Below are 20,888 nucleotides of genomic sequence, written 5' to 3' on the forward strand. Positions count from 1 at the left end.
GAGGAGCTCCCCGCCGCTGCTGCCCCGCCATCTCCACCTGTCACGTGGCGGCTCGACCTCCAGCTGCTCAGCCGCTTCATAGCGTGCCGCCAGCCAGCGGTGCGTTAGCGAGCGGGGTGAGCGCCACGTGGCGCGGGGCAGCGCAGGCACGAGAGCGGGTCGACATCCGCGGAGAGAGAGAAGTGGCTGTACCGAAGATTTAATAAATATCTTGAAGTTACGTACCATGTCAGAGCCACTTATTACTCAGGTAATGATCAAATCTGATTTTTTTTTTTATGAGATGGAACAACAATGGCCTAAGCTTGTGCAAAGCATGACACAAATAAAAGCAAAACGTTACAAGGATATTTATGCCAGCGCAAACATGCCTCTGTGATCCAATCACTTCAAGGTAGGGTTGGTGGGTGATGCAGGGATTATGCGTACAAACCACCCGATAGTGAGGTTCCTCTAGGTGGTAGTGCAAGTAGGTTGTTATTTTAGAGTGTGGATTCTCTGGTTACTCAGATTTTGTCCCACATAAACACCTCATAATTAATGGGTTATATATCCCAAAGCAGGGTATCATGAAAGATGATTGAAACCAAGTGAAGCTTTCCTGACTAAATAATCATGTTATTTTATGCACAACCTACATTAATTATATGCAGCAAATGAGGGTGACATTTCTATCAAAACACTAACTCTCATGTAAAACAAGACCACCTGTGTTCATGCTGCTTTGTATTATTTTCTGTAGTTCAAATCGGTCAGCGGCTGCTTATTCCTGTTATTTTATATTGTTTATAACGTATTTAGGAGTGGAAGTTGGCTTGTTTATTAATGTAGCATCCTGTTCGACCTTCATAAAGGACACACAAAAGCCCAGAGGAGATGGAAATGTAGTTTCTGCAGCAGACAGGTTCCATCCACCCTCTCCCTGAGGATGCCTCGACCTGGTTGAGAGTTTTTGTGCAGTACAACTCATTTCACGAGCTGCAGAAATGAAAGCAGCAATCGAAGCTAACGTGTCATATGGATTTAAAATGGATTTTACACCTTAAAAGACAAGATACACCCTCTTATCTTGAGCAGAAAAAAACCAGCCCACTCTGATGAGGAATACCTCAATAGTTTTAATGTTATGAAATTTGCAACAAAACATTCTCTGCATTACAAATGTTTACGGTGATGTGTACACTTTACACACAGTGCGCGCACCTACGTCTCTGTGATTCTGTGGCATCAATTGTGTGTTCTGCTAAAAGCGAGACATTTTCCGCTGGATTAGTTGTTGTGTAAGAACGCCTGTGCTTTGACTCGCTTAGAGTGCGCCTTGTGCCATAAAGTATTGCAAGAACCGTGAGATACAAACGACCCCAATAAAAACAAGTGAAGTAACAGTATTTACTGAATTACTTTGCATTAACATTCACCTAACATGCATGACATAGCAGCACATTTACTTAAATATAACATCGAAGAAAGAGCTTTATTTACCAATTTACCTCAAAAAAGTCTTAAGACACTTCTATCAAGAGGGTCTTACATAGGATATTTGGCCAACTCTCTGCCAAGTATTCTGTGTGTGGGATGAAACTTGAATACCTGTAGAAATTCCACTCCTATAATGGAAATATTCAACAATATGCATAGGTAGGTGAACAAAACTCTCAAATGTCTTAAACAGATCACATCACGGCCATGCAGGCGGGTGTCACGCACGTGATCTATGAACAATATATTGCAAATCGGGGCCCTAACAGCTGCCATGTGCCTGGCTGAGCGGATTGAACGAGCTCGTAGGTCCTCTATTCAGAAAGGACGTCCTCTGACACGGGCACGCTGGGCCACTGACCGCGGCATGCGCGCACCTGGCACGAGGGTGAGCGCCGTGGGCGGGGACTTAGAGCCCATGTGCGATGCTGGCGCGGCAGTAGGTGGGCCTCCAGAGAGTCCCGCTGGAACGTGGCTTGCGGACGGGCCCCTGTGAGCCTGCGCCAGCCCATGGTGATGATGTTGATGCTGCTGCACGAGTGGCGAGGGCGGCCGTTGTCCTTGTACGTAGCCGAACACTGGGCGTGCAAGGCAGACATTAAACAAACATGCACATGCAGCACAGACATTCATTAATCAACACCCTGCTGTTCAATGGAAATAAAAAAAATCGACACTCAGAGCTTCTCCATCCCAGTTTAAAATAAACGTTATTGTTTAACACAAATTACATAGAACAGGTGCCACAATGCTGTTGTTCTAGTTTATGATCGACCTGATTTGTAAATGCTTTATCGTGTTTGAGAAATTTACTAGATTTTTCCCCTTTAATTTTACTATTACCATTCATTGGAATGAGTATTTTATGTAATAAACGGATCCATTCTTCAGAATCCTTGGCCTCAATAGCTTTGCAAACACTCAGGAGCTTGGTCTGAATAATTCCTAGTAGATCAGAAGGAAAATTAAACCCATTTTAATGCTAAAACAAGTTCTAAACAAGTGGTCATAACAGAATTGGTAATAACTGAAACAGAATGAAGTGGTCATATAGTCAGCCTGAGAACCAGGTTGACTCACATAAAATGTATGGCTATGATCACCAAAACCCCAGAGTTAAAAGGAAAAATAAACATGACATTATCGACTCCCTGCTGACAAACACTCGGTATTTGGCCACACACAAAAACTGGAGAGAACTATACTCTACAGGTTTATCACGTTATTGCTGTATAGCTCTCCGATGCATGTGGGGCGAAACGTCGGGCATCGTGCGGGTAGAACCTGAAAATACATCAGAGTGCTGGAAAGAACATTCCTTTTGGTAATGTAAACAAGGCACAGAGTTGATGAAGTCAGTCCAGACCGGACTGACCTGCTGAAAACCATCGCCTCTAGACACATGCAGCTAATGATGAGCAGGGCGCGTATTCGCCGGTGTACAATGGTGGCACTGTGGAGTGGCTGTGATGCCACGGTCTCACCTGCGTAGTGCTGCCCGTGTGGGGGTTGGGAGGCGGCAGGGGACTGAGTTCTTGGAAACTGCAGCTGCTCCATGCCAGGGGGCTGCAGGTAGCCTAGAACTGAACCACTGCCGGCCGATTGTCACGACACAAATTCACACCAGAATGTGCAGGGTGAGCATATGCTATTTGGCAAAAGGCCATTAAAACAGACTTAGAAAATGAAACTAAATGAAACAGGTAGGGAAGTCTGATTAACTAGACAGCAGAAAATAATTTAATCTATTGTTTGATTAGCCTTCGAAATATATTTTTTCCAAGTAGTATTTGCTTTGAATACATCTATTACTTTGACTAAGATGACAATTACTTGAGACTATACGATTATTTTGCAAGACAGACCATGATCCAGATTTCTAGATTGACAAATAAACAGACACATTCCTTGTAGGACTTGAACAGATTGCATTTGTCACAGTAAAAACAATAGGCTGCGATGAAGATGATTTCAAAACAGTGGTCTCGGCACCTTGGTCACAGCAATTGAGATCTTCACAGTTATAAGTATAACGAAGGTTACATGTCAAGTATAAGGCACATTATCAAGTATGTTTACATTCCTAAGTAAAGCCACACAAATACATGAGGTTAAACATCTTATCTATGCATCCTGGATCACACAAGGTGCATTCTTTACATAACACATGCGGGTGGTCTCCTCAATTGTGACTAAAGTTCATGATATAAATAAAGCAGAAAACACCGGGAAGGTAGAATAAAGATTATGCCAACAATTGTGCTGAAGAATGGTATCTAAAAACATTCATGTGGCCGGTTTTGCCAAGAAAAAAAAAAAATCTGAGGCTGATGCATAATGCATGAATTCCAGGTGGATAATGTTATTTACTGCAGATTTTCTGTTAAAGGACATATCACGAATTGAAAGTGTGCTAGTACATACATTTGCACCTTGACAAAGGTGGTAATTAGGCTGAACATCACGCCTGCAGTGGAATGATGCCGACACAAAAAGGCCTCCCACGAAGCTTCCCGAGCGTCGGGCAGGGAAAGCTAGAGAAGTGGGGATACGCCAACTGGCATCGTGCTTGCAGTGTACCTGAGATTGCTCTGCAGGGCCGGCTGGCCCATGCTGCAGAACATGGGAGGCATGGTGCCGTGGGGCTGTCCACTGAGGAGCACGGGCTGTTGGTACTGCTGTTGAGGGGGAGGGGGTGGGGGCACGGGCCCCAAGGGGGCAGCCTGAGCCATCTGATTAAACATCATGAAAAAGGGAAGCAGAGAACACACACAATGCAAATTGTGAACCCTTGAGTCTGGCAGACATCTTGTAAATGTATTACCCTCAATAATGTACTATATATATTTAAGATGTGTTAAATACACTTTTAACCGTAAAAACGTCATTACCACATTATTTCGTATATAGCACCTTTACTCGGCAACTTTTAATCATTTGCAAAACCATCGATTGCATGCGATGACCAATCAAATTACATTAGAACTGACATGACAAGCCATCCAATATGTGTACTACAGTGCCATTTACATTCTCAATGGAAATTAAGCAAGTTCTTAAATCGTATCTGAAAATACAATTAATTGTAATTTGTAGTCATGCCGATGAGCAAGGCCTCTACTGCCACCTAGTGAGCGAGCAGCGTAGATCAAGCCGCCTTACGTGATACGCCGACATCGGAGGGTAGTGGCTCATCATCCCTTGCAAGGTGCTACCAACGGGCCCCTGCACTGGACTTCCCAGGGCCCCAGGCATGGGGTGCGCCAGGCCTCCCTGCTGCCCCGGCATCATGCCCTGGCCCGGCGGCGGCTGCATGCTCACGTAGGCAGGCTGTGGCACCGCACCCACGGGCTGATAACCTGCGCGCATCCACATTTTTGACGTGTAAATGGCATTCTAAAACAAGGTTTTTGTCATATGTTAGTTATGTTTCTGTAATGTTTAATTATTAAATATTTTTTTGCCAACATTGCACTCCGCTCCCATATTTTATTACATTTTTAGTCATCTCAGTTCTGTGTTGCAAGAGACTCTCCCAATGGGCTCTTATATTGGAACATTTGTTTCAGATCTATGCATCCACTACAGTACCTTTAATATTGTTTCAGAAATATAAATTCTACCTGGTATTCTTGGAATTCAATCCACACAACATACAACATATACATTCAAATAAAACAGCAATTAAAAACGCATTGGTAAAATTCTATGGTAACCAACCAATAAAAGCAAGCACATGGTATGATAAAATGGCTATCGAGTCTAACAAAGATAGGCTCACTGAATTGTATTTTATGTGTGCAGGAGCTACTCATTTGCTTCAACAAAGTACCCCCCCGTGGGCGATGCTGTGCACTGCTGCACTGTGGGCTGCCAGGGAAAGAGACCGGTTCACTGTGAGAGGACAGGGCTCATCACTCCCAGGCAGCGTTGCGGCCTCCTCCTCAGGCACCCCCGGCCGCACGGCTCTGCTGCGTCCCCCAGCGTGTGTGCTTGTGTGCGTGCACTGAATGTGCCACCCCTGTCAATGATGGAGGATTTCGGGCCAAAAGCTGCTGCTGCCCAAATGTGTGGCATCATCACTCACCTTCGCACCGAAGCTGCTGCTCCATGCCTGCCTTTTTTGGCAGAAGCAAAGGCTTTATGAGAACGAGGGCAAACGCATCAGTTAGACGATGCTGCCTCAGTGCTTCTTGAGGTGTGTTTAGAGTGCCTATCCAATGTGAACATACCCTTCAGTGAGGAATAGGGTTATATTCTCTGGACTACACCACTGTGATATATTATTAAACCGAAATTCATGAGATTCTCCATATATATTACGTACGTGTGCAACTGGTAATGAATGGAGTAAATCAGTGGATATCTTACACCAACTCCCATCCAAACACATTTCTTCTATGACCATTCAATATGAGCCCACGCATCTCTCGTAAGAGACTTATCTCAATTAATGCATCAATTACCTATTTATGATGCAGATGAACAAATAAACAATTCACATTCAAATAACATGATTTGTGGACCCAAAAAACGCTGCATCATGGCCCAATCTGTATGTGTTGTGGTAAGGGTATCCTGACTACTGTAATCTTACGGCATACACTGCTGAGCATTTACACTACATCCAGCCACACGGCTCTGGGACAATGAGTGGGTGAGATACAGAATTCGAGCAACAGTTGGTTTGTGTCTGTGTGTGTGCGTGGCCTCACTCGGCTGCTGGCCGCGAGAACCACTATACTGCATGGTAGCTCCACCCCGGTACTGCTGCCCCGGTGGAGGATATGGGGATGGAGGGCAGAAGTAAACGGTCATCTGCATGGAACGACAACAGCCGTCAAGATAGGTTAGAAGCGACCTAGACGTAAAGAGTTAATGGACAGAAAATGTAAAATACACCCATGCATTTGAAGATTGAGGTCACATGCGTTAATGGTGAATGATATAATTAAAATGTTTCAAATTCCTTTTGGAGATGAATGCATCTTGGCTTAAATGTAAAACACGTTGGTAAAAATTGTATCGTGTTTTAACAGTTGCAAAGAAAAACTCAAGTTGCAAAAACTATTTAACTTATAATTGGGATTCTTGGCCTTACAGGGGCTTCATTGAGACTGAGAAATTCAAGATTTGGTGGCCGCATCTGTTTACAAACAACAAACTAGTCAAACAAAATAACATTGAAACTGCAGACAATAGAGACTGGTCAACTCTGCAATTATTGTATTCACCACACAACTATCATACATGCATTTATGCACACACACACCCGTGCATGTGGCACGTGGTACCGCACCTGACCATGCTGCTGGGCCTGCCCATAGCCCTGCTGCTGCTGGTGCTGCTGCAGGCCTGGCTGCTGCCCAGTACTGCCCTGCCCTGTGGGTCCTGCTGATGCTCCCATGTGGAAGCCCCCTTGGTGCAGCAGGCCTGAGATGCCAGACACTCCGATGTAGGCAGGCTGATGGGAGCCCTGCACCATGACAGGGCACATGGCCGCGTGGCCGTGCGGCTGCATGGCATCCAGCGTGTCACCCGACGTCTGCCGATTCAGGCTCATCTGGCCAAAGTGTGGGCCCAGCTCCTCTGGCTGCAGGGTGGTAGAGAATAAGAAAAGGTGAGCGTTGTTGAGGTGTGTAGTACCTTAATTCACATATTAGAAAGCAGTAATTCTCAAAGGTTTTGGATCCACGGGCAACCCAAAAAAAATGTCAAGAACCACCATGCGGTAGAAATATGGTGTTTTGCGAAAATAAATCGTATCTGTAACAGTTCCACGGATCACTTTCCACAGCCATGTGGATCACCAGTGGTCTGAAGACCACAAGTTGGGAAACGACTGCCATATTTGCTTCAACAGGCACAGGATAGTTGATAGCAACAGGTACAAGTGAAAATTAATTAATACACATTTAATGTTGAATGACCTTTGTAATGGACTCAAGAAGAAACAATAAACATGTTAAGCATGTTATTATATAAAACTTAGAAGTAATTCAAGCTCAGAAGAGCCCATTTTAGTCATAATTTTATCATGTTGTCTTTTGCGGGATAGGCATGAATGCTGGCGGCTTCCTTTTTAATTGTCTGGTCATTCTATTCTCAGGGAAATGAGAAGAAAAGAAAACGTTCACGTGTGGAATACTACAGGCATTCAGGATTTCAGCCAAAAGCACAGCAAGAGACGGGAGGAGGGGTGAGTGGCATGAGATGGACAGCATCACTCCTGGCCAAGGGTTGGGTGTTGAATTTATGAAAGCCATGAGCACAGTCGCACAAACAATACCCGTACTCTTAGCAAACATTAAGCAGTTGAGCATCAATTAACACTCAGCAACTTTAGCTACGCTCTTGTGCTCCCTTCTGCACCATCGTGATGGAATACCGAACCCCGGGAATATTGAGGCTTTACCGTGTGGTACTGCTGCTGCTGCTGGGTGTGAAGTACAGGCATTAGCGGCTGCGTGGGGGCCGCAGGGTGGTGGGTGGCTGTGCTGGGAGCGTAGGATGCCAGTGGGTATGAGCCAGGCTGGGACCCGAGTGCCACGCACTGGGCAGCAGGGACATGTGGGCAAGAACAAGACATCACAGATTGCACCAGTAGCAGTGATGTAATAATATTTTCCTTTATCCAAGAAGTATATGACTGCAGAGAAAGACGCAACCTGAAAAAAACAGGCCTTACGTTGCAGCTATGCACTTCAGCTGTGGATCCCAAGCTGTGTGACATGAGTTTGTGATTGAGAAAACAGACTTAAATGTTGAAGGGAAGCGTGTAATTTTGTATGTATGTTAAACTTCTTTCGCACCGTACATAGCCAACTGTGCTAAATACATTATGGTATTCTTGTAGTATTTCTGTGATGTCATTCCCATATAGTTTAATTTAAGGTGAATGCAGTAACATCACTTGAGCAGTAAAGCCAGAGTGCCTGATATATATCTTTTTTCTAATGAAGCTAAAGCCAGTTTCGCGTCAGACAGCCCAGGGGACACAAAGCCGAGTTACGCATCAACAACTTGAGAACTCTTTGATTTTTCCAGGTTGGTTTCTTATAAGCAGAATGCACCCACAGCTGAGATACTGGGACAGCTGAGTGAACATAAGGTTTTTAACAGATTAAGGTAAAAGTTAGCATCTGCTTGGCTTCAACAGCAGTGGGGCAACCATATCAGCACAAGGCATCAATCATCCAGCAAAGTCTAGTTGCGAGCCACGTTTTTATCTCCATGGTTACACACGTTATAATGTACCATACTAGAATTCGGTGGGAGAGCTATGCCAGTTTATTGTGTGTGTATGGGAAGTGGTGGCCTTGTGGTTAGCACACTCCACTATGAACCTGTTGACCTGAGTTCAATTCTCTACCAGTGAACATCAGTGGCGAGAGACATCAGAAACGGTACTGGGCCACTTCTAGGTTGATTCAGATATAAATGAGTACCTGGTGCGGTGTGTAAACACCAGCAATGGGGAGAATTAGATTGCCAGGTGTGGCCTCATGTGCCATGCAGCGTTTGCTAGGTAACATCACTTGCCTCAATCGTCGATAAGGCTCACGGGGAATCTGTGTAGTTGTGTATGTGGGATTATGTATTTGTCTGCCTCAACATGAGTGCAGAGAAATATTCCTCACCTGTGCGGCCTGGTGGGGGAGTTGCTGTCTCTGCTGTGGATTTGGTCGTTGGTGGAGCAACTGCTGACAGGTACCAGGCCCCACCATCTGTGTGGCTATTTGCTGCTGCTGCGGTTGCTGTACCTGCCCGGTGGGAGGGTTGTACACTGCCAGGGACCCATCCGCATTCAGCAGTGGCTGCCCTGTTGGAGCAAACAACGGGTTCAGTGAAATGGATCGCAGAACAAGTCCAGCAGGCCTGGCAATCCTATCGTAAGAAATATCAAATATTTTAAACACAGTAGCAGTTAGACTTGGCAAGTGCCCACTGTGTCAAAAGTCCATGGATGATGCATTATAAAATAGACATGTAATTTTCCTACCTATTCATTATATATGTTATAGAAATGGTTCATGGATTATACAGAAATGTATTTGAACAGTCTAATTATGTTTTGCTTATGACAAATGGTATGGTGATGGTGCAATAATTGCAAACAAACTTAAACTTGATAACATTTAAAATACATTACAAAAATTATATGCAAGTCTGTCTTTGTTACATCTATTTAATTTTTATGTTATGTTAATTATATTGGGGATTTTTTATGTCATTCTCAAAACCAAAGCAAGCTATTGCAGTCATTGGCTTTTGGGATTTTGTGAAAAGTTTTGTTGACAAAATGAATGAACTCCACAGGGGACGCACGGACCAAACACACCTCATCACCGTCATCATTAACACGAGTTTACAACAGAAACAAAATGTATCCGACTAACGATTAAGACTATGGCCGTTATTCACAGTAAAGACAGAACCAGACAATGCCTTGACCACAATTCACAACGAGGTACCATAAAAACACTAGGAAGACACTGCAGTGGTTGTATCCTTTGCTCATGTACTGCTACCAAAGCAGTTTCTTAGTACTCATTTTGAAGCCAGTGTGTAGGGGCCTACCTGTCTGTGGGTTTATGAGAATGCTGCCAGGTGGAATGCCGGCTGAGTCCAGGTGCAGCAGGTAATAGCTGGGGCCGCTGGCGGCGGGCGGGCCCATCCCAACGGCCATCCCTCCCGAGCCAACGAGGCCACCGGGCACGGGGCCTGGGACACTGGGGGCGGCTGTGGTGGATGTCTCGGCAGGGCGAGCAAGCGAGCCTGAGGACGACCCCACACTGCTGGATGACTCCGAGCCTGAAGAATGAGTGGGGAGGGAAATTGAGACATGCTGTAAGGTTAGGCTGTGTGTTTTACAGTCGTTCTCATACTAATATAATGTGCCAAGAATGTGTGTGTCCCGCGCGTGACGTCACTCCACGAGGCCCACCCCCCCCACGTGATGTCACTTCACATGAGGCCCACCCCCCCTCATCAATATTCATGAGCGTGTGCATTTTTACACTCCCGCACGTCGAGCGCAAACATTTTTTTCCGCAAATTCGCTTTAAATTTGACGTTTCTTTATTGAAAGTTAATCAAATAAATAACTCTACGCAGACGTTTCTTTAAAGAAAGTGACAGTAAAAAATAAATATACGCAGAACAGTGCCACATCCGTACGCGACGTCACTGCAAAAGAGGCTCCCCCCCCCACTAAAAATCATGAGCGTGTGAATCACACAAGAAAACGTAAATGTACATGTTTAATATTTCAGCTTCCGTCCTAGGACAGGCAAACAAGTTAGTTTGAAACTTGTTAGCCTTAGGCTAATTAACATATTCCTTTATTCATTCGGAAAGAATTTCTGAGTCTCATTACTCATTTACATTTGGGTGCTGTTTGCATTGCTTGGCCAAATATATTTCTCCTGTGGGAGGAAAATGAAATACCCAGAGTGATAACCCCACAAATACAAAGTGATAATACTCAACAAACTTGAGTCTTATGAAGTGACACAGCGAAAAGAGAAAAACAATCTCTTTACAGCATCTACGATTGCTTACATCTGAAAAGAGAATATTACCGGTTTTGGAGAGCCGTCCCACAGAGCTCTTGTTGCTGCTCGAGGTGCTGTCCCCGCGTACCAGGACCGAGATGCCGCCGAAGCTACTGGCCTTGGTGACGGCTGGCCGTGACAGCCGGTGGCCCGAGCTCTCCGAGTCTGTGCTGCTCCAGGGCCGGGGCTCCGAGGGCCTCAACTCCGTGTCAGTGCTGCTCTGTCGCCCCCCGTTGGAGAGCCGCCCGCTGTCCTTCCGGCTTCTGTTTCGGGAGCACGGACACATGCCAACACTGGGTGATCGCCGACAATGACTGAACCACTATGGCCGATGGCGTCATCACAATGATGATTTCCGATGCTCTTCATGATTAAAAAATTTGTCAATATTTACAGTGATAATTTTTGCATGACACAATAAAAAATGCACATTTCTGTTTACATACTTCAAGATTCTTGCAGCAAGCTTTGATTCACATCCACGACTTTTGACAATACATTATTTAACAGGGTGAAGTACATGGCAGTCAAATACAAGCGGCGTTTTACAATGGGAGCATGCAGCATGCGTGCAGGACAGTTACGTGCACTACGCAAAGCACCGCCAAGAAAAGTGGTCTAGTACCTAAAAATTTGCCGCCGTTTGTGAGTGCTATTAGGGGTGCTGCCATCCTCCTGGATTCTGTTGGTGTTATTAAACAGAATTAGGTGCATCATTACAGTTGTTGTTTCAGAGGTTAGGAGTCGGGTTACAGCAGTTAAATAACGAGCCGACGGGTAAGAGATACATGAACAATAGTCATTAAAGGCGGATGCTCACCTGATTTCAATCTGAGGAGTGTCCTGCGCAGATATGGCCTAGGAAGAGACGAAACAAATGTACACGTTATCCCTGGAACTCAACGACAAAGGTATGTGTGCAGGTGTTTTGAATTTTTTCATTCTGAGAGCGCAGCAACGCGATGACAAATGTGCGATGACGGATTGTCGCAAATTGCTGTTGTGCAGGCATGGAAGCGAGTGCGAGCGCTCACATCCTGAGCGAAGATTCTCTCTCGGGCACGCTGGTACTCCTCCTCCCGCTCCTCAATTGACTTGCTGCGCCGCTCGCCCTGCAGTAGCCGGATGCGCTAAAATGTGTGGAATACGGCACGAAAAGCAGTGGGGCCCATACAATTGCATAAAACATTTTGGGTTTGTCAAAGCAACATGGCCAGACGTTTGGAAGATGCAGACATGTTGATTTGGAAAGAGTCACCTCCCATGAGTCACTACTCTGCATGATGTTGTCTCAAAAACAATGGGAGCATGACACAACCTTAAAGCTGTGTGTATATTTTTAATCGAGTGATTTATACAGCTAGCAACATATTTTGTTACCAGCATTAAGACTATACAAAAATCAATATAAAATTTTTGGTCATTGGTCAAACTGACTTTCTACAAAATGGAAGGAAATAATTAAGAAATAAAAAAATCTCAGTGCATCAAAACTGGCTGTGTGTCCATTGTCACAGACAAGTGTGCTCACCTGCATGTCATCTTTGTCCAAGCTGGAGTTGTCCCTCTTTAGAATGAAACGCTTCTGAGCTTCATCACACGGACCATCATCTTTAAAATGCTCCGAAAACCTCTGCTCAGGGCTGTAAGGGAGCAGGGCCAATAGGTTTTTAGGTTAAAAATAGAGTAGCTTTAAACAAAATACTTTGGGTCGGGTTGTATGTGGCAAGATGGTGACAAAATGGAAGTGTGTGGTAACCCTGGAAACATGGACTTGAATCTGAATAAAAGCTGGTGTTTTAAGGCGTAAATAAATGAAAAACTTCTGACCTACAATAATCTATATATATATAAAATGGAAACATGCAACAAACTTGAAATTTGCCATGTGGGTCTTTCCAGACTGTACACCATGCAAAAATTATAAAAATACACCTTTGTATTTTTTTCTGGGGGGGGGGGGGGGGACGCAATAATGCATATATTTTGCACGCAAGTGAGCGGTGACGTCACATCTCTGTCATGTCATTCGCATGTGGCAGATTGACGCAGTGTGCCTGCTGACGTCACGCATCCCCTCCCAACCCTCCGTGTAGGCCATGTCTCCCGCACACATGCGTGGCTGGGGGGGGGGAAATAGCTAACAAACTTTTAATTTGCCATGTGGCTAGCTCCCATACTGTACAAAATGTAAAACGTATAAAAATGTACTTTGTATTTTGGGGGGGGGGGGGAATGACCATGAAGTGTGTAGCGAGAATTGATATCTGATGAGCGTTTGTGGTATCGATTAAACGGGAATAGGCCGATTCTAAAGAAATCTACAACCTTCAATTCCTTTGGTGGTTCTAAAGAAACAAATCTTGGCGCCCGAGCGTAAGTTTTTTTTCCACCGCGCGTTGGGTTTTATTTTAATTTTTATTAATCAGGTAATGATCAAAGTTCTTTTTTCATTTGTATATGGTATGTTTTTCAGTTGAGAAGTTTTTCAATATATTTTTCCCCCGGGCAATGCCGGGTGCTTCCCGCTAGTAATAGAATAAAGTATTGTAATTTTTATACAACAGAATAATAATTCAGTGATCATCAGTGCTATGGAGAACATAAAATAATTAATTAGGTAATAATGTATTTTCTGCCATTTCCAAAGTGGTTGTCCTATGGAACACGTTCTTTGCCATAGGAACGTTGTATTTTTTTGCACTGGCACAGAGCCATCTGATGGAGATGAGAACAACCCGAACCTCGTTTGAGCACGGCACCACTTTATAACTTCACAGCTGACTTGATTTACCATGAGTGCCGGCTCATAATGGTCACAACCCATGAACTATGTTGATTGTGCTTGTAAAACAGCCAATACACCTCAACGTGCTCTCATAATCGCCAGAAAAAACGGACACTAAGAAACAAAAGAGCAGACCAGTGGTGCCGTGATTTTTCACCCACATGCGCGTGCTGGGCGTCTTGTTCACCACCACGGCCTTGCCCGTCTGGTCCACGTTGTGGTCCATCCCGAAGTAGGCAGCTACACGGTGCACGAGCATGCGGTGGTACGACGTCATCGGTGGGAATTTCCTATAGTGTTGCCTGAAAGAGATGGTGCGGTATGATGCTGGGCACTTGGACCTGAGCTCATACATGAACCACCACATTCCGTATTGTAGAACTCATTCCCTCTGGCGAACTCCGTCAGTGAGGTCAACCTACTTGTGGTCTTGTACGAAGTCGGTGAGCTCCTGCTCCATCTTCAGAAGCATCATTCTGTCTCTGCGAGGTAAAAAAAAAAGAAAGCATGTGCATAACAAAAAAATACCACAAAAATGTTATATTATGAAGCTAAAATGTGTGTGGATAATCTGTCTGCACTCCTAACCCCTAATCCTAGCCCAGAATAATTCATTTCACACCACACCATGAATATTGACGTAGCAGCGAAACTACACACGTTCCCTGTTCATCGCTGTTGGACACCAGAGCATTTGTCTTGAGTTTCCCGAGTCTAGGCAGCCTCGTGCGACCTTTTATAAAAAAAAATTATATTGGCCTTGTCTTGGATAAACATGGCTTGTCCACAAAGGAAACGTGTTACTAAGAAGAAAAAAAATTACTTGATCGTCACAATTATAATTACTCATATTTATCAATGATCTCTTTCATGTACTTCATTCAAGGCCGTCTCACTAAATTGTGTGGAATAAAAGTCGTTGTTTGGAAGTCCTGAATGTGATAATCATTGTACTGCGCACATATTTTATACGGCAAGGTCAAAAGAAGTCTGCCAGTATTTCTCTAATGATTCAGGTTTCAAAATTACATACAGTGTGCTTTAATATTTTTTTACCACTTCTGAAAATTTGCAATCAAACCACAATAAATGTGCCTCCGGGCTCTGGAGAAGATTCCAGGCATGTTGACAATGATGGCCAACAAGTGGAGACTCTTTGACTTTTTGAAGCTATTCACATACATTTGTTATCATGTTACAGTGAAGAACACACACAAAGCTGTTTATGGGGCACTTAAAATCGAGATTTGGGGGTCTTAAAATAAAAAAACTCGGATTTTCAGAGGTTTCCTGTTGTTTGTGTCCTAAAAGCTACATATGTACCACATTTCAGCATTCTACCTTGTCGGGAAGTACCCGAGAGGTTTTTGCGACAGATGAAGATCTTTATATAGATATAAGATATTGAAGTAACTTTATTTCAACAAATTGCAGCATGCAGAATATAAAGCACCAATTTATATTTTTCATCCACAAATTGCAGTGCAGTAATTATTTTTGAAAGGGCACCATACAGAATGCACGAGTCAACTGCTGACATACACATACTGATCTCAGTATTAGTACATGTGCGAATCTCCTCGTGCATACCAATTAGCGCAGCAGTTGCACTGGCGCGCTGAACACTGACAAATGCGCAGGGCTCGCGCTCTGCTACCGCTGTACGCACACTGCTCGCTCCAGCAGCTGCTCGCAGCCGATCCAGCACAACGTGGTCTCGGGAGAACGGGAGAGAAATGAGAGCTTGCTGCAAGCACCCCCAGTATTTCAGTCAAGGCTGACGCGACCTACATAGCGGTACACTCGCAGAACGCAACCACTAAAGAGCAATATAAAGGCTGCCTTGCGCTTAATCACAGCATTGCGGCTTTTTAAATTGACAGAATAAAGCCCATTTTCTTTCCTGCATTTTTCGTCCCCGACGGCTGTTCTGGAACACGTATGAGGATTTAGTGAAGAGCACAGCAGAAAGAGGCTCTTGTAAATAACGGCGTGCCTGACTGCATGCCACAGCTTCATGGCCTACAATGACGATGCAAGTGCTGTGGACCTGGGGTTGTTTCTCAGCGTGTTCACCAAGAACTCGTGCACGTCCACACCCGTTGAGTCAGTGTAGTCCTGGCTAGAATCTGCAAAGATTGCAATCACCACCCGTCAGCATTAATAGGCAGCTGTTAACAGTGCAAAAAATTTGATTTTGCAATGCCCACTGCACGACTACTAACTTAAAGGGCAACTATGTGAATTACATAATGCAAAAAAAATATTACAGCTTAAATAGCGCCTTTGATACAATATCAAATAAGGGGAAGAAACCCATGGCTTTCGATTTAAAGCTTTCGTGACTGCAGAGATTCATCTTCTTGGTCCTTTTGGTAAAGTCACGTAGAATGGAAATAATAAAATAATAAAAATAAAACATAATAAAATAATTCTCACGACATTTCGGCCACAACGCAAGCAGCCGTCCTCAGGTGAAGAACAGGTCTGTCGAGAAGACAGAGTCCGAATGACAACCCCAGGCTTGTAGCGTCTCTTTAAGCTTAGAGTCGCGGCATCTCTTCAGAAAGGTGAGAGACTCGATTAGCTGAGCCTTCTTATCCCGGAGCTTGTTGAAGGTTCTTAAAGTTTTGTGGAATCCCACCCCGTAGTGGCGGTTAAATTTCGATTTAAAGCTTTCGTGACTGCAGGGATTCATCTTCTTGGTTCTTTCAGGTGAAGTCACGTAGAATGGAAATAATAAAATAATAAAAACAAAACATAATAAAATAATTCTCACGACGTTTCGGCCACAACGCAAGCAGCCTTCCTCAGGTGAAGAACAGGTCTGTCGAGAAGAAAGAGTCCGATGACAACCCCAGGCTTGGAGCATCTCTTTTAAGCTGAGATGCCGCAACTCTAAGCTTAAAAGAGACGCTCCAAGCCTGGGGTTGTCATTCGGACTGTCTTCTCGACAGACCTGTTCTTCACCTGAGGATGGCTGCTTGCGTTGTGGCCGAAACGTCGTGAGAATTATTTTATGTTTTATTTTTATTATTTTATTATTTCCATTCTACGTGACTTTACCGATAGAACCAAGAAGATAAACCCATGGCTGTACAAATAAATTTAGTTATTTAAACGAATTGAAATAAAAAATATGTGTAACATCAATTTTAATGGCAATAAGCAATAATGATGCATTAAGAATTAATAATCACTACGGCCTTCTCAAGTTGCTGTCAATAGAGCTGCAAAATCACAATCATTTATGTACACATTCTAAAAAACATGGTCAAAGTAAACAAATCACAATTGATATAAAAAAATAAAAATCTCACTACTGTCTTCATTAACAATGCCTTGCAGCACAAAAATAAACACATATCTAGCTACGGTGTTAGACAGTGTGAAGAGTGGATAAAGGCAATGACCTGCGATATTATTCTACTATGTTTGTCGTATAAGGCAGTCTTCATTGCAAAGCTGTTTTTGTTGGATATTCGTACACCACTGACACCTTCATTTCATTTGTTACATTTCATTTTCGTTAACCCACGTATTTTTTTACAACAGTGGACCAATAAAAGGGCTGCACATGTTCATGTACATCTTTTTCATAAACAAGCCACTGAGGAAAAAAACTTTTAAATCTCTACATAATTGGGTCAGCATAAAGAAGCTGCAGCTCGCAGGGGCTGCGAGTTGCAGCTGAAACATGTGCGAGCATCACATGCAGCTCACGAACATCGCCCACACACAGGAAATTAGATGCCCGTCTAATTTAATGGGGATGCCTTCGTAGGCAGGGGTAGAACCAGTGACCATTGTGCCAGCATTGTGGCCATAAATTTACAAATTGTCACACGTAGGTGCCTTTACGTCACCCTTCACCTGGCAATGGTCCAGTGCCGGAAGTGGCTCTTATGTAAGCAGTCACTTACTATAAGTGGGGGCGGCTTCAATTCTGACATTCAAATTTAATCTCATTTAGCCGTTGCAGAAAATTCTGCATTAATTACAGCAAGATGCGGCAATGTAAAAAATACATGGAGAGATGCAGCAGTGTGAGGTTTAATCACATCTATTAACCATAAAAATATAAACACTGCCATTTGTCGTAAAAAGAGAAAGCTCCTGGACTAGATGGAATAACTGTGGACATCAAAGTAGGGAGACAAGTTGGTGGAACAAATTAGCATATTTATTTACCAAATGTTTATCGAGAAAATAATTACCTCAATCATAGATTGACATTTCAGTCTTCCATTTAAAAAGGCCATTAAAATTGATTGTTATTAATTCCAAACCTGTTAGTCTCTTATACCACAAAGATAAAATGTTCATGAAAATTATAGTGAATAAAATAATGGTCAATTTAAAGGACAACCAACCACGGCAGAAAACTGGTATTCGACTAGGGTGTTCTACCACTGACCACATCAATATTTCCCATCAGAATCTAGAAGTATAAAAGGCAATTAATGCAGTTGAGAATTATGCAGTAATCTAAGTTGTCACAAACCAAATCTATTATAATAAATATATATATAAATGATCAACACTGACACTGCAATAACAAAACTCAATCAAAATGAATCGGGAAAGGAAAATACCTCTCACCAAGGGGATTCACGACAACGCTGGCAAATGTTTCTAAAAAATGTATTAGAAAAATAAAGACGTAATGGTAAAAGGTGAAAGTAATAATCATCGCAGTTTGCTTACACCGTAGTCATAACAATCAAGGGTATTGCACCTCAGGACAGGATGTAATTATCATGAAGAAAACTGCAAAGTGGAGCTAAAGATAACGTACAAGTTATCTGGATAAAAATAAATAATTGGTTGGAAGGATGCAACTGCAAAACACAGAGTATTATATCAAGGCAATTATCGAAAGCAGAAGAGGATACATCACTCTACAAAGAGGTAAGAGAGAGCAGAATGGAGTGCTTTTGGAAAATGAAACCAGATAAACAAAAGTAACAAACCAATTTGCTGAAAGAAGAATGTTTTGAATTAGTGCACATTCCCTGCGATAACAAACTACATTGAAAACGTAGACTATGACAAAAAATACGGAACCCAAGTTGAAAATCACACAAAAGAGATAAGGTACTCTGCATGGTGAGAACAGAAAGAGGAACACATGGATCAGAGAACAAATGCAAATCAGAGACATTCTGCTGATTTAAAATGATTGGGCTTGGGTAAGACATGCCTGGGGAAGAGCTGATAGCCAAATGATGATACTGGTGACAGAATGGAGCCAAAGGAGGGAACACGTTTGAGAGTATAACTACCATGGAGATGGAGCGATGAGATCAGTTCGTACAAAGGAGATAGATGAATTGTGGCAACAGAGGAGTGTGAGGAATATCAATGTGGTGAGGCCTTAATTCAGCAGTGGACAGATAATGGTCGATGAAGATGATGATGAAATATAACAATTTCCACCACCAACTGGAGCTTGAGTCTCTTTGGATCATTAGTAAGCTCGATCATCAAAGCTTCATAAAATGTAATTTGATTTTAACAGTGGATTATGTCAAGGGATGTTCAAACGTGCAATATTAAACTCATCACACATTTGATTGCCTTTTCCGCATAGCACAATTTAAATTTACATCTTACTTTTTAGGCTTATTGACAACCTTTCCATTTTTGTACTTTGAAAATTAAGTATGTAATTTCTAGCTTTGAATGTTCCTTCCATGTTATAGCACCACTAATTCTAATGTGTGGTGAAAAAAAGAATTACTAATTGGTGAATATAAATGTAAGCGTTCTAGATGATATGCAGCCAACCGTACCAATTTCCCCAATTTGAATGTTAGATTTCAATAATTAGAAAAAATAAAGTATCCTTCTGTAAAATATGTTGCTACATTATACTCTCTTCCGTGAATTGTAATTGGTTACAATATATGTAAAATATACTTGCATTATGTACCAATTTAATTGTTTAAATGCTATAATTACCTTTAATTTAAAAACATTATTGCTTTCATAGTTCAGACCGTTGCAGTGCCCTTAACATCTGTATTTATCCATATTTCCCAAAGGCCTCCTTTCCCAGATGTATGTTTTCTCAAAGGGCTCTCATCTGGTTTAATAAAAGGTTATTTAAGATTTCAGAAAAAATACTCTGCAGACACTACATATACATACGTGGAATATTCCATATGGAATGCAATAGCTAGGGAGCAAAGGTAGCTTGGGAAAGTTTAAACCCCAGCATTGGATTGAGAATGGTCAAAGACAGTAATGATAATACAGACCCGTACCTTCCTGCCAGAAACGATGACTACAAACACACTCAACTCACAAATGAGCCAACTTTGCCCGTTCATTTGTCAATATACACAGCCTACATGTAAAGCTGAACACACACACTATGGCCCTGTGGATGAGGGCTTGCATGCAAAAAAATACAGAATGATCAGTGTGAAATTAAAGAGAGAATTAAGACACTTGTCAAGTTATGTCTTTTAAGTGTATGACAGTGAGCCTTGGGACTTGCCTCGGGAGAGTACTTTCTGTCCCTTGGGAGCCGCCTTTTCGGGTTTGTCACTCAGAACGTTCTCTGCTAGTTTATCCTTGCCGGAGCCCTCCTTGCATGGCCTCTCCTCTTCTTTCCTGTTTCTGTTGTCCAACTGAGGCTCCTGAAATAATGTCATTGCTTATGTTAAGATTGGTCCTGTGAATGCCAGCAACGATGAACACGCAAGCGACGTAGGGAAATGGGAGATTCTTCCCTTTCATTCTCAAATCTTCAAGGCCCCGCGAGTTAATGAGTAAAACATGATAAAGGTGCTGGAGCTGAGCAGGCAGGTTATTACTGAGATGAGCAAGCAGAGCAGGCAAGTGAAAAATTGCCTGTGGTAGTTGTCGGCACATTAAGAGTAGCACATAAAACTATACCTGGACAACATGCAATGGTACAATCAGGGTCTGATGAAGGATTGGTGGAGGCAATCGAGGGTGACCAGAAACTCCTTGGCAGACCACAACCTCAGACTTAATGCAACCATCGGCATGTTTCTCTACCCCCTCTCCTCTCTTTGTTTATTTGAGTGATT

General features: G+C 43.0%; 1 protein-coding gene across 1 annotated transcript in view; it reads right to left on the reverse strand.

Moving 5' to 3' along the window:
* R3HDM1 (R3H domain containing 1) overlaps positions 1 to 20,888 on the reverse strand; it is a 76,954-nt gene that overhangs the window by 22,358 nt on the left and 33,708 nt on the right. Inside the window, 18 exon segments of the mRNA XM_061555520.1 lie at positions 1,857 to 2,057; positions 2,964 to 3,070; positions 4,060 to 4,211; positions 4,642 to 4,838; positions 6,195 to 6,297; positions 6,779 to 7,072; positions 7,895 to 8,032; positions 9,120 to 9,301; positions 10,060 to 10,293; positions 11,064 to 11,299; positions 11,662 to 11,718; positions 11,857 to 11,894; positions 12,071 to 12,166; positions 12,568 to 12,679; positions 13,986 to 14,126; positions 14,247 to 14,306; positions 15,875 to 15,953; positions 20,330 to 20,471. Of these exon segments, the coding sequence (XP_061411504.1) occupies positions 1,857 to 2,057; positions 2,964 to 3,070; positions 4,060 to 4,211; positions 4,642 to 4,838; positions 6,195 to 6,297; positions 6,779 to 7,072; positions 7,895 to 8,032; positions 9,120 to 9,301; positions 10,060 to 10,293; positions 11,064 to 11,299; positions 11,662 to 11,718; positions 11,857 to 11,894; positions 12,071 to 12,166; positions 12,568 to 12,679; positions 13,986 to 14,126; positions 14,247 to 14,306; positions 15,875 to 15,953; positions 20,330 to 20,471 (2,569 nt within the window).

Source organism: Lethenteron reissneri, chromosome 21, assembly GCF_015708825.2.
Source record: "Lethenteron reissneri isolate LAM-NWPU_2019-01 chromosome 21, ASM1570882v1, whole genome shotgun sequence".
NCBI classification, from domain to species: Eukaryota; Metazoa; Chordata; class Hyperoartia; order Petromyzontiformes; family Petromyzontidae; genus Lethenteron; species Lethenteron reissneri.